Source organism: Toxotes jaculatrix, chromosome 3 (assembly GCF_017976425.1).
Source record: "Toxotes jaculatrix isolate fToxJac2 chromosome 3, fToxJac2.pri, whole genome shotgun sequence".
Lineage (NCBI taxonomy): Eukaryota > Metazoa > Chordata > Actinopteri > Toxotidae > Toxotes > Toxotes jaculatrix.
In genome coordinates, this window is record NC_054396.1 from 26,666,557 (window position 1) to 26,683,001 (window position 16,445).

Here is a 16,445-nt window from a genome sequence, read left to right on the forward strand (position 1 = left end):
ATGGGAAACAGAACAAAGATATGTTTTTTAAATTTATGTTTTTATTAAATTCGTTATAAAGACAAATACTGAAATTAACTAATAGGCAAAATACAAAACACTATAAACATATGTTTAAAAAATTACATCCTGAGCTGAAAGTACCTTCACACCAGAGGTTTGGTGTTAGTTGTCAGCATCAAATCATCCAAGTCTGTGAAGTGTATGTGTTAACAGTCTCTAGTTATCTCCCTGGTTACTCTACAGAATGTTTTTCTCCGTAAGGTTTTCCACATAGAAGTGTTCAGGTTGTTCGGGGTTTTGGGGGAAGTAGACGTCGGCCTTGTGTTCATCGTCGTGCTCGATGTGTTTCAGGTGGATGACCATGTGCAGGGCGTAGGCCAGGACCAGCAGCAGGATCAGAGAAGTGATGAGGCCCATGAGGATGGCCGGCGTCAGGAAGGTAGCGCAGTCGCTCACAGGCGAAAACCTACCAGAAGTGACACTGAACGCCTGAATCTGAGGAAGAGGCATGTATATATATGCATGTATATGGTAAAAGAAATCCTCTCTGGAGTCAAGGTGCAAAGAAAAAGCATAAAAGTTCAAATCCAAGAGAAGAATAGTTTTTTTATGGCTAAGGTAAATGCTGCTGTTTTTGAGTCATGACTATTCTGTAAATAATCATTTTCATGCAAGATAATAATAGTTTATCCTGACATCTTTGATTGAGCTCTGGCTCAAAGAAATTATACATGACCTTTTAAACATGAGTCAGCCAGTGTGTCACCTGGAAGTCGGTGAAGGTGATGGTCCAGCGGCGGGCATGGTCAGTGCAGGGCAGCAGCAGGGCACTGTGGCGCTGCAGGCTGCTGACATGGAGGCAGTGGTAGGAGGAGGAGGCTGGAGCGTACACCTCACTGGCATTGAACGCAGCCTCTTCAGACGCGTTGTAGAGCAAAGAGACGCTGTCCACCGAGAACCACCACTGACCCGAAGACTCGTAGAAAGTGTTGGACAGCTGCAGTCTGATGCCAGGAGGACCAGAGGACACCATCAGTCCAGACACCACATTTATGTCCCTCTTCATGTTCCACCTATCCAGCCATTTTTTTAGCCTTAAAGGTACCCTGTGGAGTTTTTGACCCCTGTAGTTGCGCTATGGAGCATTTTATTTGTTCATGTTTCCTTTTAATGGTTTCACACTAGTCTATCGATCAACAGGTGGCGGAAACACACAAAGAAACACAACGCTGCACCAAAAAAAGGGAGGATAAAGGAAACTGCATGGTGGCAAACATGGCTGTAAACCAATGCAGGTTTCAAAATCTGTGTCAGGACTCACAAGCACCAAGATGGATAACAGCCAGTAATCATCAGGATCTGCTTTATGAAGAGGTGGTATGACATGACTAACCTGATGGACAGATCTCTCAGATCCTCCACATCTCCAAACCTCATGACCAGCCTTCAGGACACAGACACACAGACAGATACAGGGTCAAACTTAATGGACAAAGTCTTTGAAGCTTTGTGTTACTGAAAGGATGGATCTCTGTTCTCTGCTCAGGACGTTTCTCCCATCATCAACATCAAAAAAACAGCTAACGCTAAATCATTAATGTTGGTGTGATGCTTTTGAAGGTTTGTGTGCGTCAGGTGGATAAGCAGACAGACAGGTCATTCAGACCGACAGGTGTACATACGTGGCCTTGTCCTGGCGGCAGACAGACTGGCTGGTGTCGACGGGTTTGTGAGGAGAAAAAGCTCGCTCTGTCAGGTCCAGCTGCTTCTGCTTCTCGTAGCGCAGAGACAGTTTCCTGGCCTGGAACAAGATGCACGGCTCCCCATTGGACAGTACCTGGTGGGTAGGCAGAGGTGGACCGTCAACAAGTACTTTTATTCAAATACTGTACAGATTTGAGGTACCTGAACTTGAGTATTTTCATGTTATGCCACTTTTATACTTTTACACCACAGAGGAAAATATTGTACTGAGGTTATCAACAACTAATTTTTATGTCAAATGTTTTTTTTTCTCAGCTGTTAGTGTCTTAATTGTGTTACAGCAGTTCATTAATCATCTGGAGGCTACGACACCTTGAGGGGTGGGAAGGGTACTGCAGCTCCTGCCATCTGAAGTAACTTCCTCCGTGACACATCTGGAGACTGGATAGAGGCCTAGAGGTGGAGAGAAAGGGAGAAACTTTCACCAGGTCTAAACGCGATAAATTCACATACAGGCTTTGTGTTTTTCCAGCAGTTTACTACTGATTCACCCAACACCTCAATGATACATAGATTTTGTTTTTGTCATATTTTATTTGTATATGAACACAAATGGCTGTATCACCATAACCTCTGGTGCATCATCATTTTTTTTACCTCTCATAACATCTTGTTCTTTCTTTTCTTCCTCCCCTTTACTTTCTTTTCTCAACTAATCATAAGAAATGAAAATCCCCAGATCTACCAGCATTAAAACTAAACTTACTCTTTTTCACAACTACTGCTGACACTTTTTTACTTTTGAATGCATCACTGTTCAGTGAAAAAAACATCTTTGACAATGTTTCTACTTGAACAGAGCATCTAGTTCACCTGCAGCGTTCCTCTGAACTGTGGTTCTGCAGGTACCAAACTGTCCACCATCCACATCCCTCCACCCATCTGTGCCGTCGCTTCATCTGCAGACAGTTGAAAACAGAATGAATTCTCTCGTTTAGTAAAACAGTTCCTATAAAGTGGCATTTTGGAAATACTGACGATGACAGTTAATGATTTGCGGTTTTTAGGGTCTCTCCAAAACATACTGAATAAATGTTATATCTATTTAATTCATGCCTCCCCGTCCGTGGCTCGTTTATGAATTGCCATACATTACATTACATACATTCCAGACCTCCTCCTTGTCTCTCCTACCTACACCTTTATTTCGCCACCTCCTCATTTCCTTCCATACCTCTTCTCCTACCTCCTCCTTTTTTCTTCCTATCTCCTAGCCTCCTTCTACCTTCTACTCCTACTACCAGACAGTTTTCAGAGTTCATTTGTTTAATTGCCAACTGGATTTAAGCTGCATTAGTTTATTGTGGGACGTCAGAGGTGGGAAACATGACACGATGAGCAGCTGTCATAGATAGATAGATGGATAGAGAGATAGATAGACAGACAGAAAGACAGACAGATAACACTTACCACTGACAGCAACACTGTGAACAGAAGTGACAGGAGAATCAATAAATAACTGAAATAAAAAATAATGTCATCATCATCATTTCTTTTGCCCACTTGTAATCTCACAGTTTCTTCTGTTCTCATTTAGTTTATTTTTTTAACAGTAATTTTACTTTTTAAACTTTTAATTTTGAACCACTCATAGATTTAACAGAAATAACAATAATAGAAAATGACAAAGACAAGATTATGTAATATGATGACAACAATGTTAAATTACTATAAACAAATACAAATTCAAAAGTTAGACATACAGGAGATGATCATGTGAAGTTTCAAGTACCCAGGATGCACCTGAGTGGTCCGGTGACCCTGCTGCTCACCTTGTGGATTAGTATTTAAGGTAACAGATGGAGTGATCACTCTGGTACAGAGATGTACTACTGCTGAGAGGATCCCAGATTACAGAGAGAATGAAGTAAGAGGAGAAAAATAATGGACCAAGATCAGCTTAACACCAAACAGCAGCTCTGATCGCGTTTTATTTAAAAAACAAAAACAAAAAAACAAACCTGCAGCACATTCAGGTTTTAGATAAAGAATCCTGAGCCTGTGCAGCTCAACGGGTCGAGCGAGGCAACGACAAGGACAGAGCGTCAACACGGTTGAACTGGTTTCAAATTCAGGTATTTCTAAGCAAGGAACTATGATTTTTAAACAACAAATAAATTCTGAGTTATTGTTTATGTCAGAGTTTAACACTCAAAAACTCAGCTAATCAGCTCGACTGGGTGCAGTTTGATCAGTTCTGATTAACATGAAGTGTCATCGCAGTTTGATTAAATTCTCGAGGCTTCATTCTGGATCTATGAAGTCCAGACCAAAACTGGTCACAGCATCCACACAGTGGGTTTAAACACCATCGACCCAGTGAAGGGACAGGTAGAGAGAGGGGAGCACTCACATCACCAAACTCCATCTCTAAACAAGGCTGACCCTCCACATACATCCACCTGCTACCCCACCTGTTAACACCATCTCCATGACAACTGAGCAAATCCACCTGCTGAGGAAGGCCAACAGATGTGGCTGAAAGCTCCAGAGACAACAAACAAGCTGGACCTGGTGCATGGGAGTAAGTGATACCCCCCTTTATTTTATTTTTTAACAGCTGAGTGACTTCAAACCAGCGAGAAGAAAAAATACAGAAATAATCAAAACTGTTTTAACTTTTTTTAAGAATTGTGTGGAGAATGTTGGACCCTTCCTCTTGTACTGTGAAACACCTCTCAGATTAAAATGTGTTGTACGTGTTTCTCAGCACATCCTGAATGTATTATAAATGTATGTTGCTTAGAACAAACAAGAGTTTCCAAATCCACCCTGACCCACCGACTCCCCGCAGCCCTACAAAAAAAGGTTTAGCTCCTTTTGGGTACTGGGTCAGAGCACAGGATTGTGGATTGTGGGATTGCACTGATTACGTAATCATAAAATCATGAGTGCACACACATGCACACACACACACACCCACAGGTCATGAAGGATGGGGTGGCTCTCAGCCAAGAGGAGATTTTGCAGCTTCTGCCTCTTTTACCATATGCAGCCAAACACTGTAAAAAATGACACACCACAAACAGCTGTGTGTTTACTCACCCAGCAGACACACAGCGGCATTAACATCTCACTGGAGTTTGGTTTGTGTTAGCGCCATTGTCAGACAAGAATATTGATTCTGAACGATGCTGCAAAATCTCAGATCACATTTCACGACCTTGTTTTTTTGTTATGTTTCAGGTCCAGTTCCAACGCTTTCTACAATATCTGCACACACAGGCAACTACATAAGGTTAGGACAGGTTTGTGGTTATTTACGATAAAAACAGACGTAATAACTTCAGGTGTGCAAAGGGCCACTCCTAACCCTCCACACCCGTATCTTATCTCTGCTAAGGGAAACACCATTTCCCGACATTAAACGTTAGCAAAAAAAAAAAAAAAAAAAAAAAAAAGCTTTTTTTTTTTTTTTTCCCCATTTGTCCCCTGGTTTTGGTTTATTGGTGTATTTTTTTGATTTTGTGCTTAAAAAATGTCTCAAACTATTACTTGATTATTCTATCAACAACTGACTAATCAAATTGATTAACCCTAATCCCTAACCCTTTCCCACTAAATGACCATTTAAAAAAAACATCACTTAATACAGCTTTAAAGAGATAAAAACCACACGGGGCCTGGACAATGCAAACATCAGTAATCTCTGAGCTGACCGTGTTAAGAGTCAAAGATTAGAGAGTCGGGAGAGGTCAAAAACAACAATCATCAAGGTAAAACCATTTCACACCTCTGCGCCTTTCCACCTACCTGTCAGCAGGTTGTCCGTCGAGGCAGGTAGACGACCGCAGATGGAGGAGGAGGAGGAGAGAGAGGAGGAGAATGCAGCAACGTTTCCACGGTGAGGCCATCGCTGTGGTGACCGGAGCGTGATGCCAGCACACACTCTGTCCCCCCTCTCCCCCTCGTAATCTACTTTAATCAGCCCACCGTCTTTAAGCCCCCTTGACAGACTCCTGAATCATCCAATCAGAGAGAGACAGGGACAGGCACCCGCCCACTGGTTAAAGATATTTGCTGTTATTACATTTTCTCATTTTCAGGTCAGCTCAGTAAAAAATAAATTTAACTTCAGTAGATTAAAGTTGACCAATAATGATAAGACTGACGAAGTATCTAAGACATATTTGGTCATTTTCACCAACATCTACTAATAGAACAGAGAAGAGTGAAAGTATCTACATACAAATCAGACACGTTTTTAAACAGCCTGGTGAGAAGCCTTGAATCTCAGGATGTTAAAGGGTGATTAAAGCCTTTTTCAGACATGGAACACATAATTAGTGGTGCATTGCTATGCATGCACACTATTGTTCCCCATTTGTTATTCAGACATACAGGTGTCCACAGTTTCCACAGTCATGACAGGACATTTTCAGAGTTTTCTGTTCTCTCCCATGCTGCATCACTGGTGGATTTTAAAACAGATTTTGCTGTTGAGGCCTTAATTGACGACTGCTGTGAGTGAGTGAGGGATGGGACCCTTTTCTCACAATGAATCCACTCAATTTAAAAAAAAAAAAACTCATTACTTTTTTTTGACCTACTGTTGAACCGTATTGTATTATACTGTATTTCTGTTATTTTAGCTGATAAAAATGTGGTCAACAAAATCAACAAAATCACAGTTCAACACACCGTGTGTGTGTGACTAACCTTTAAAAATATATATCCATGTGCTGTATATGCACGTATATATACATATGTTATGTTATTTGCTCTGCATGAAAACCCTAAAACAATTTTAATATTTAATTTACACAAAAGTGATAATTTCAGTCAGGCACATTGTTTAGCCACCTCCGGCCGGGGTCCTCAGACTCGACATTACCGCGGTGCACCCTGGTTCCTTCCTTTCGATCCCAGGCTCGCTAGTGAAAACATGGGTAGGTCTCAAAATTCATCAAAAATACAGAATTATATTGCTTATTCTACCCATTCTTCATATCGGCGCGGTATACGAACATCTTACCAATTGTTCTCGATGTGTTTGGACCGGTGAACGTCCACAGTGAGTTTAAGAACAGCGTTTATAGGGTTCCTTTTCGTCGCAACGTGGAGCGGCCATAACATGTCTGAGACACAGGCGGCGAGTTAGCACGGTTAGCCTAGCATAGAGTACCTTCTTATTACTCTTCAAACTGCTGCTGTTCACGTTTTTCACGATATGGCAACAGCTAGGCAATGTAATTCCCAAATTCCTAATGTTATTGTCTATAAAGTGTGAGATTGTGAGTATTTTTGAGCTCGTTTAGCCTCACGTTAGCGGGGTTAATACCGTTTAGCTACGTTCACTAGTACAGTTTGATAAAAGCTGCAGGTTTTTAGGAAAATGCTGTAATAAAACGCGCATAGGGCATAAATCTGAGTGTACAAGGTCATGTTTGTTCAGTATTGATGAAAATGCAGTGACATGCAGTCTGGAAACTGGCAGGCTGTCACTTTGTCTCCCAGCGGTCTTTCAGCAGTTAGCGTTTTTTCACCGATTTTTAAATTTTATTATTGGTGTGGAACTGGGACAGCCTCTACTCCCGTCAGTACAGACAGGGGAGCTGTTTATGTTGACAGTAGGAATTCTGGATGTACTTTTAAAGCAGTGATGCTGTTAAATGTCCTCCCAGGTAATTGCATATAACATATGATTAGCAACACTTACCACCTTCTCTGGCCAGTTTCCTGGGGAAAACCTTTAGCTGCGCTCTGACTTCTTGTTGGTAATAATTCTTTGAGGGTCTCCATGTCCTTTGGGTTTTTCTTTTACTGGAGTGGAATATGCTGTCTGAAAATAAGTAATGTAGAAAATTCATTTTTACATATAGTTTCATTCCAGAAATTAGAATTTTTTCCTAGATCTTGGCATCTTAAAAGAGAGAATCCAGGTAAGTGGAGATGGCAGTCCCTGTTCTCTGCTCCGACTTAATTGCTTCTGGTTTTTGTTTTCCAGGAAAGTGTCGTGGTCTGCGTACTGCCAGGAAGCTCCGTAACCACCGCCGTGAGCAGAAATGGCACGATAAACAGTACAAGAAGGCCCATCTGGGCACCGCTCTGAAGGCCAACCCCTTCGGAGGAGCTTCTCACGCCAAGGGCATCGTGCTCGAGAAAGTGTGAGTACCCTGTGGCCTAATGCAGGAACTGAAGGTTACGTAATAGTAGGGATGGCAGGTACTAAAAAATTACAACTTGCAGTGCGGAGAGGTTATTTACAGGACAGATCCATATGAAACTTTCACACATCCCACTGAAATTATATTTCAGGTATTTTAAACTGTTTTGTTTGTTGATTACTGTTTTGTGTTTCCCCTCTGCAGAGGTGTGGAGGCTAAGCAGCCCAACTCTGCCATCAGGAAATGTGTGAGAGTTCAGCTCATCAAGAACGGCAAGAAGATCACCGCCTTCGTCCCCAACGACGGTTGCCTCAACTTCATCGAGGTAAACGCCAAAGTTGTATACGCCGTGAACAAGCAGCTGCGGTGCAGCCGGTGATATGAAGACCCTGCAGCAAAACAAAAAAATCAACCCAGAATAAGTCAAACTAATTGTTGGCACTAACTAGAACAAACTGCCTGATCAAATCTTAGCCAGAGAAAATAATGTCTGCAGGCCTTGAAATAGCTTTAAGCCTCAGCAAACTTAATCTGCAATTGAGTTTTTCAGAATCTATATATAAACAGACTGAAATGATTTGACATAGTAATTTATAATGCCTTTTAATACTGCTTATTGGTCTTGAAAGGTCCAAATATGAAATTTAGCTTTGAAATTAGCAAGGCACATAAAGTTGTTAGCTGACAGTCACTTACATTTTGCCTTTTCTCTTCTTCTAACCACCTCTCTCCTCCCTCCTCTGTTTCCCATCCTGCAGGAGAACGATGAGGTTCTGGTGGCAGGATTTGGACGTAAAGGTCACGCCGTCGGTGACATTCCTGGAGTTCGTTTCAAGGTGGTCAAGGTGGCCAATGTGTCCCTGCTGGCACTTTACAAAGGCAAGAAGGAGAGACCCAGGTCATAAACAGTTTGAGGCAGAAAATAAAATAAACGTGTTTTCAAATTGTCTGGGTGTTTTGTGTTCTCATTGATTTGCTTGTCAAACAGTTGTTGACAGAGGACATTTTTTTCCCTCCCTAAGAACATACAGGACCTTTTATAATGCATGAAGTCAAAGTTATGTGCGAAATACGTATCCTTTGACGTCATGAAAAAATGTTTATTTTTAAAAGACTAAGTGGCCAGCATTTCTGTAACACTTATTCAAAATGCTTTACAATCTGAGACTCAATCCACCCATTCACAGACAGTAGTGGCAACTAGATGCTGTGCAGAGCTAAGGCCTAACACCTGGATCACCTGGGGTCAGTGTCTTGCCCAGGGACATATCAACATGCAGACAGAGGAGCAAGGGGTTGAACCACCAACCCAAATAATGCTTTGTATCAAGGTTGGATGACAAAGCAAGAAAATGTTCCAAGGCTCCAAAAGTCCCAGATTTACTGTGTTTCAGTTGGTTTTGGTAACTCGACTAATTAGAGGTTTGTTACAGAATTTGGACCAATAACAACTGGACCACATGCTTAACTAAGGCAGGCTGGCATCACTGTCGCAGCTTCAACATGAAACTGTGTGGCCCTGCAGGTCTTTTTGTACAGCTGCATATTCTAAAATAGAGTTCTGTTAAATCAGTGTTCCACAAACCAACTGACACACAGATACAGGACAGGTGTGTATTTATTCCAGCTCCATTTGTTGCTCTCTGGCCAAATAGTGAAGTGGCTGTTTGTATTGTGCCTAATGGGAAGTTAGAGGTGACAGGCTACATACACACTGCACAGAGGGTCATGATTTGGGGTGGTGGGGGGATCAACAGGGGCCCAAAACTGAACCCCAACAACTTATTCCGGCCATGGTCAGTCCTGCAGAGTCACACCCACTGTCTGCTGATCACTGCATAAACTTAGCTGGAGGGGGTAAATATAGTAACAGGTGTCAGATCCTCCGTGACCCCACAGCCAGAGTCCTGTTGCTGTTGAAAAAGAGGTCTGGGTCTCACTCGAACCCACATTTTTTTTCCTGCAGGATAATTACTACACTTTGACGACACTTTTCCAAGACAGCCGAGTTGATCTAGTGCATAACCCAGGCAGCCCCTGCTGTTTAGAGCCTGTGCGGAACATGGATCCATTGACATAACTTCTGAAGACGTACAGCTCTGGTTTCAGTCACAGTTCAGACGGCGCTCCACCTCCTGCCATCTTCAACAACAACAACAGATCCTCTTTTAACCTACAGGGACTCCACAACTGAGCAGAGGGAACCAAAACAACGGCCCAACACAGAAGCACAAGGTAATAAAATCTAGTCACGTCTGTCAGCACAAAAACTGACAAGTGTCTCTGACAACAGACATATGGAAATGTTTTTACTCATCAGTTTACTGCCAGTACATATATATATATATATATATATAATTTTTTGTAGTATTTGCAAAGTGCAACTACAGTTTGTTTAAGACTAGGGAGGACTGTTATAGTTCCATACTGAGGAAAGCCAACACTGACTGCAGGTCTGACATAGGTTGTGAAATCAAGCCTCCTGTGTTACATGCATTTCACGCCCACCAGCCTTCTCCACCTCCACAAGATCACTTCTTATTGCACCTGAATGTCATACAGAACGGCTTCCTGGCACTGAACATCAGTGTCCACGCTCTTCTGGTCTGGGTCTATTTTTGCTTGGTTTTTCCGGTGAAAAAAAATCTTATTGCTAAAGTGACACAGTGATACTTTGGCAAGCAAACTGTAGTTACAAAGCACTTCTCAAAGCAGAGGTCACACAGTCCTTCACAGAAGGAAAAAAGGAAAAAGGAAATAAAGTAGAGAAGACAACACATAAAAGGACAAAATATAAACTTTTAAAATGCCAGAAAATCTTTGGCAGTAGAGACAAGTGATATATCCAAAGGTTTCCAGCTAGAACTAAACCACGGATTTTACAAATACAAGCTAATACATGGACATACCCAAACCAGCGGGTTTTAAAAAGGTTTTTAAAGTTGCGCACTCACTTAGCTTTGCTGAGACTTTGCAGTATAACACTACTCCAACCTTATAAACAACAGCGTTCCCTCTAACTTTGTGGCAACAGTTTGTGTTTGATCTTTTCCTGTTTCAACACGACGACACAAAGCCAAATCCCTCAGCCTGGTCCTGGTGGAGGACTGGTGCAGATTAATGCCCATGGTTTTGGAATCACATCTTTACCTGCCACATTTAACATCAGTGTTCCTTTGTTCATATACTTTCAGCCATGTGGTGTTGGTGGTGCACTGCAGAATCATCCACGTCTAATTAAACATTAACCTGCTGATCACACACAACTTTACTGAAATATTAAAAAACAGCTTCTCCCCCTTTCTGAACGGAGCCAGGAACCTTTCATGTGGACAACATGGAGTTTCAGCGATTTGGGTTTGAGGAGGATGATGATGAAGACGACGCAGCCACTCAGTACATGATTGAACAGAGTCTGCTGGAGAGCAACAAACAGAAGGAAACTCACAGAGACTCCACAACACGAGACGGCAGGAGGTCGGTCGAACAGAAACCAGCATAAAAACAGTTTCACTCAGCTTCTCAGTTTGTCTGGTTTTAAAGGTCAAATCTAACATGACTGCAGTGCTGTTTATTCTATCACTGTGCACAGTCCACATTTAAACTCATCATCAGTGTTTGATTTTTTACCTTAATTGTTTAATGAAGCATAAATTCATTAACTAATTATGAATAAATTCAAATGCAGTGTAAAAAGAAGTATAAAGATTTATACTTTTGCTTGAATCCCCCATCACTTGGTTAAAAAAGACTTTGCAAATGCTGCTAATGAGGCAGGTTTATTCTTTAAGACACTGGGAGGTTCAGTGTTGGTTAAAATATATATGTAGATATATTTTATATCTACATTATTTTCTGTCATATGAGACGACTCTTCCAGTTTCACAGTTTTGTAATATTTTGTGTTTCTCTTTGTTTAACTTTGCTGTTTTTCATGCACAGCTCTGGGCTCAACAAAGCAGACAACAACACAATCTTTACTGCTATAAGACAAGGTGAGGGAGGGGGATACAAGGCTTCTAACACCATTAACGCTTCTGAGTGATTTAAAGAGAAATGAGTTGACCAGAGTAACTGAACTTTTTTTGTAGAAAAAATAAACATATGAGACATATTATCCTTCAGAGTGTTTTACGTGACTTAGAACATGTCTGAAGCTTTAACCTGTCCACCTGCTCATCCGTCCAGGTAATGAGAAGCTTTTGAAGGATCTGTGTGTCAAACACAGAGAGAAGTTTTTACAGCCGGACAGCAGAGGTTGGATTCCTCTCCATGAAGCAGCAGTTCAGATCAATCACACCATCCTGGATCTCACATTCAAAGGTTTGTATCTTGCCTTCTGCTGACTCTTTACAGCTTCACAACAACAAGAACAAAAACCTTCACTGATGAACGATTCAGAGCAGAGTATCCTGTTCTCCAGCTTCAGGCCCAGACTCTGTGGAGCGTCGAACTCTCCGCGGTCAGACTCCTCTCTTCCTGGCAGTAGAACAAGGTCTGATAGATAACGTCACTTTCCTCCTCAAGCATGGATCCCACCCAGACAGCGAGGACCAGGACCAGGACTCACCACTGCTTGTAGGTAGGCTGACCAACGTTTCACTGCCTCAAAACCTCTTTAAGTGTTGTGGCGAAGAAAGAGTTTTCCCTGGTGTTTCACATTTCCTAACTTTCCAGTTTTGTCTGTATTCCAAACCCCTTTTAAGCAAAGCACTGAGCCGATCAGGGCGCATTTTCATCACTATTCAATATGATTCTAATCTTTTTTCCCCCCTCAGTCATTTGCACCCCATCAATTAAAACGTTCACAGTCGTGTAAACACCACAAAATAAACACTAACCTATTCTTGACATGAATTTTAAGAGAACAAACCACAGAGTAGCTTAAAAGTTTTTTACTTGCTTGTCTCATGACAGGATACGTTATTCTCATCTCAGAGCTGATCAGTCATTAGTTAGAGATCATCTATTACCTGTCTGACTCCGTCCCTCTGCAGCGATCCGTTCAGGCCACACTGAGCTGGTGAAGCTGCTGCTCCTGCGGGGCTCCAGGGTGAACCAGGAGGGCTGCCACGGACGCCGACCCCTCCATGAGGCCGCACGGTTGGGTGAAGCAGCACTGGTGAACCTGCTGCTGGATGCTGGAGCTCGGGCAGACCCTCGCAGCCACTACGGTCTCACGCCGCTGGCACTGGCGGCTCAGGGTGGATACCTGGAGGTGGTGCAGACTCTACTGAAGAGGGGTGAGAGAGCACAATTAGTTTTCATTAACAGAGACCTAATCCTCATGATAGATAAATTGTGATGTATTTCCAACTTTACTAACCAGTGATGTTGACTGCCTTATGTTTGATAAGATGTTGTAACACTGAGTACTATACAGCAGTGTTGCAACATGGCGGTGTATGTCCTGCAGGCGCAGACGTCCTGTCCCAGGCGCAGGATGAGGCGTCCATCCTGTACGAGGCGTCTTCAGCTGGAGATCCAGCTGTCATCAGTCTGCTGCTGGAGTACGGCGCCGACGCCAACGTTGCCAAACGTACAGGACACATGCCAATCCACCGTGTCGCCCACAGAGGACACCTGCAGTAAATCTTTTATTATACTCCTACATGTCATATATTGGCAGAAGCATCTATTTGTTTGAAAGTAAACATTACATGAAATCATTGCATCAAATAAATGTATCAAATTTAATTTGAATACCAGCTTTCCTACATTTTAGACTAATGCACACAAGGAAAAAAATGTTGAGTGACCAATAAATAAAAAAACAAAACAAAAAAGTTTTTAGAAATAAGGAAACTTAATTTAGTTAAATGAAACTAAAATAGATGCATAAAACTGATGAGACGGAAAATAAAGTTTTAAAACACTTTGTATGTTTTCTTACGTTTAGGTTAATAATACGTCTATCTTTGTGTGTGTGTGTGTGTGTGTGTGTGTGTGTGTGTGTTCTTCAGAGCTTTACAGCTGCTGATTCCAGTAACTTCAGTGCAAGATGTAAACGACAGTGGGATGAGTCCTCTACACTCTGCTGCTGCAGGAGGACACACACACTGCATCAAGGTTTGTGTGTGTGTGGGTTAAGCTGTCAGTATATTCAGTTTCCTCTCTTCTGTGCCGAGGTCAGAGAGGAGCCAAGGCTTGAACTTGTTTTTAATTTTCTGTACACACATAACCCAACCCCACACCCTGATACGCCGTGTTTCCTGATCAGTGTAGTTACTGCAGATCATGTTACATGTGGCCTTTTTATGTCCCACCATCATGGTACACACTCAAAGGAAAACTCAGGGATTCTTACTTGGGCAAAAAGGCAACAGGAGGAGGTCCACAGGAAAACATGAGGAGCAAATGCAAAAGACTAACACAGGCAAGACAACTGGGCTGAGAGCAGACAAACTGACAAAGAAACAGCAACCATGCTTAAATACACTGGGGTAATTGGCAACAGGTGATTCACATTAGGGCGGGGCAAACAATCAACAAAGGCTGAAAACAGGCAAAGACAGGAAGTAGATGGGAACAGATACATGAGGGACCAGACTTCAAAAAATAAAACAGGAAATGCTTAATGAAACCAAGGAACCAAAACAAGAGTTCAGAAAGTCCACAAAGGTTTCAAATGAAGATCAACAACAATCCAAAACAGAGTTCAACTGCAGTCACCAAGGGGCTGATCATAACAACAAACGTGTACTTTTGTCGCCTCTTGTTTGTGTGATGTGGTGCCTCATGCTCTTTCCCTCTCCCCACTCCCATCAGGCCTTGCTGGATGCAGGTTATGACCCCAACTACATGCTCCACCCCTGGGTTCGCCGAAGCTACGACGACGAGAGGAGGTCGGCTCTCTTCTTTGCTGTCTCCAATAACGACATGGCATCGGCCAAGCTGCTGCTGGAGTCCGGAGCCATGGCCAACCAAGACCCAGTCAAATGTCTGCAGGTACCTGAGTGTGTGTGTTGTGCCCAGGGCTGGAGTTTGGATGTGGTTAGCTTAGCTTAGCATAAAGACTGGAAACAGGTGGAAACAGCTAGCCTGGCTCTGCCCGAGTTCAAAAATACACCTGTGTGATTTGTTGTGTTGTTGATTTAACTGAGATTCATGTTCCACGTTTCCAAGTTGACCTCTCAGATGACCCTGTTGTTGATTCAGTGACTGTGTCTTTAAGGTTGCACTGCGTTTGGGCAACTATGAGTTGATCAACCTGTTGCTGAGGTTTGGAGCCAATGTCAACTATTACTGCAGAGTAAACACGACACACTTCCCCTCAGCTCTGCAGTACGCGCTGAAAGACGAGGTAAAAATAAAAATATTGATTTTAAAAAGACATTTCTTCAAATTTAGATATTTTTACTGAATCAGCAGCTGCAGTTTGACACTGATTCAGAAGGATGATCTAACTTACATTTAAGTTTTTTGACCTGTTGCGTGTGCATGTGTTTGTTAGGTGGTCCTCAGGATGCTGTGTAACTATGGTTACGACGTGGCGCGCTGCTTCGACTGTCCCTACGGCAACCGCGTCCACATCCCCGAAGACTACGAGGGATGGAGCAACAGTGTGATCAAAGACACGATGGTAAGGGAGGGGGTCACGCTGTGTGTGTGTGTGTGGGAGGGGTACCTCAGCACCACTGATGGGTTTGTGGTTGGGGGTAGTTACACCTGTGACCACACCTGAGCGTCACTGCCGTATGAAGCTCTGTCTGTGTCTGCCTGCGCAGTTCTGCGAGGTGATCACCGTCTCCTGGCTGAAGCACCTGTCCGGTCACGTGGTTCGCGTCCTGCTGGACTACGTGGATCACGTGACCTTGTGCTCCAAGCTGAAGGCGGCCGTGATGGAGCAGCAGCAGTGGACCGAGATCTGCAGGCTGCAAGGTGAATTAAATCAAACTTTTCTGATCCCTTGGTCCCGAGGGAGACAAATAACAAAACACGAGGACATGACCAGAGACCCTCATTAACCTTCATCCTCCTCCTCCTCCTCCTCCTCCTCAGAAAACGCCCGCTGTCTTCAGCATCTCTGCCGGCTGCGGATCCGTCGCTGTCTCGGGCGCCTTCGTCTCCGGTCGCCCACCTTCATGAGTTTCCTGCCGATGCCGGGGCGACTGAAGGACTACATCCTGTACCGGGAGTACGACCTGTACGGCCGGCGGAGCTGCACGCCGGGATGACGGAGGAGAAAATCCACAGAAAGCAGTTTAACACGAACATTTGAAAACTTGTATAAAAATATATCTGCAGATTCTCAAAAACACTTTTTGTTGTTGTACTTTTCTGTCAAAAATGCTGAAAAAGAGCAGTTATTCTGGGTTATCTTCTATATTTTGATGAAACATAAAAGCAAACAGTGTCTGAGAGTAAGATACTGATCAGAGAAACAACTGTGAACCAAACATTTAAAGCATAATGGATTAAGTTTACAGTGAATGAAGCGCTGCCTTTATCTATGTGGACAAGGTCAGGGTGGATGGTGGCTGTACAGAGTGCAGGACTGTTGGACAGGGCCGCCTGGAGTCTGGTCTGTCAGTAATTACGACACGAGCCCAAAAGCTTCTGGAAAGATTT

General features: G+C 43.0%; 4 protein-coding genes across 5 annotated transcripts in view; 2 read left to right on the forward strand and 2 right to left on the reverse strand.

Moving 5' to 3' along the window:
- Window positions 1–240: 240 nt before the first annotated feature.
- On the reverse strand, window positions 241–2,649 carry atp6ap1la (ATPase H+ transporting accessory protein 1 like a). The gene is made up of 6 exons (XM_041034383.1): window positions 2,581–2,649; window positions 2,080–2,160; window positions 1,686–1,840; window positions 1,397–1,447; window positions 770–1,007; window positions 241–498 (listed from the first exon to the last, which is right to left on the reverse strand). Exons 1-6 carry the CDS (start codon window positions 2,647–2,649, stop codon window positions 241–243), a joined length of 852 nt encoding a protein of 283 aa, XP_040890317.1.
- Window positions 2,650–4,239: 1,590 nt separating this feature from the next.
- On the forward strand, window positions 4,240–8,821 carry rps23 (ribosomal protein S23). The gene is made up of 7 exons (XM_041034385.1): window positions 4,240–4,291; window positions 4,954–5,005; window positions 5,531–5,611; window positions 6,550–6,656; window positions 7,715–7,874; window positions 8,079–8,199; window positions 8,633–8,821. Exons 1-7 carry the CDS (start codon window positions 4,240–4,242, stop codon window positions 8,777–8,779), a joined length of 720 nt encoding a protein of 239 aa, XP_040890319.1. The 3' UTR covers window positions 8,780–8,821.
- Window positions 8,822–9,761: 940 nt separating this feature from the next.
- On the forward strand, window positions 9,762–16,188 carry LOC121178795 (dynein heavy chain 12, axonemal-like). 2 transcript variants are annotated; one of them, XM_041033160.1, is made up of 13 exons: window positions 9,762–10,109; window positions 11,188–11,351; window positions 11,817–11,869; window positions 12,063–12,197; window positions 12,298–12,456; window positions 12,872–13,117; window positions 13,291–13,462; window positions 13,838–13,943; window positions 14,643–14,822; window positions 15,049–15,177; window positions 15,328–15,456; window positions 15,602–15,755; window positions 15,876–16,188. In XM_041033160.1, the coding sequence occupies exons 2-13, from the start codon at window positions 11,212–11,214 to the stop codon at window positions 16,049–16,051; spliced, it is 1,779 nt and encodes a 592-aa protein (XP_040889094.1). In that variant the 5' UTR covers window positions 9,762–10,109; window positions 11,188–11,211; the 3' UTR covers window positions 16,052–16,188. The 2 variants fall into 2 exon arrangements, with proteins under 2 accessions (XP_040889094.1, XP_040889095.1); XM_041033161.1 differs by having other exon boundaries at window positions 11,192–11,351.
- Window positions 13,793–16,445, reverse strand: part of ip6k1 (inositol hexakisphosphate kinase 1) — a 28,872-nt gene continuing 26,219 nt past the window's right edge. Inside the window, exon 10 of the mRNA XM_041033164.1 lies at window positions 13,793–13,830. The gene's annotated coding sequence lies outside the window, so the exon portion shown is untranslated. The remainder of the gene's footprint in view (window positions 13,831–16,445) is intronic.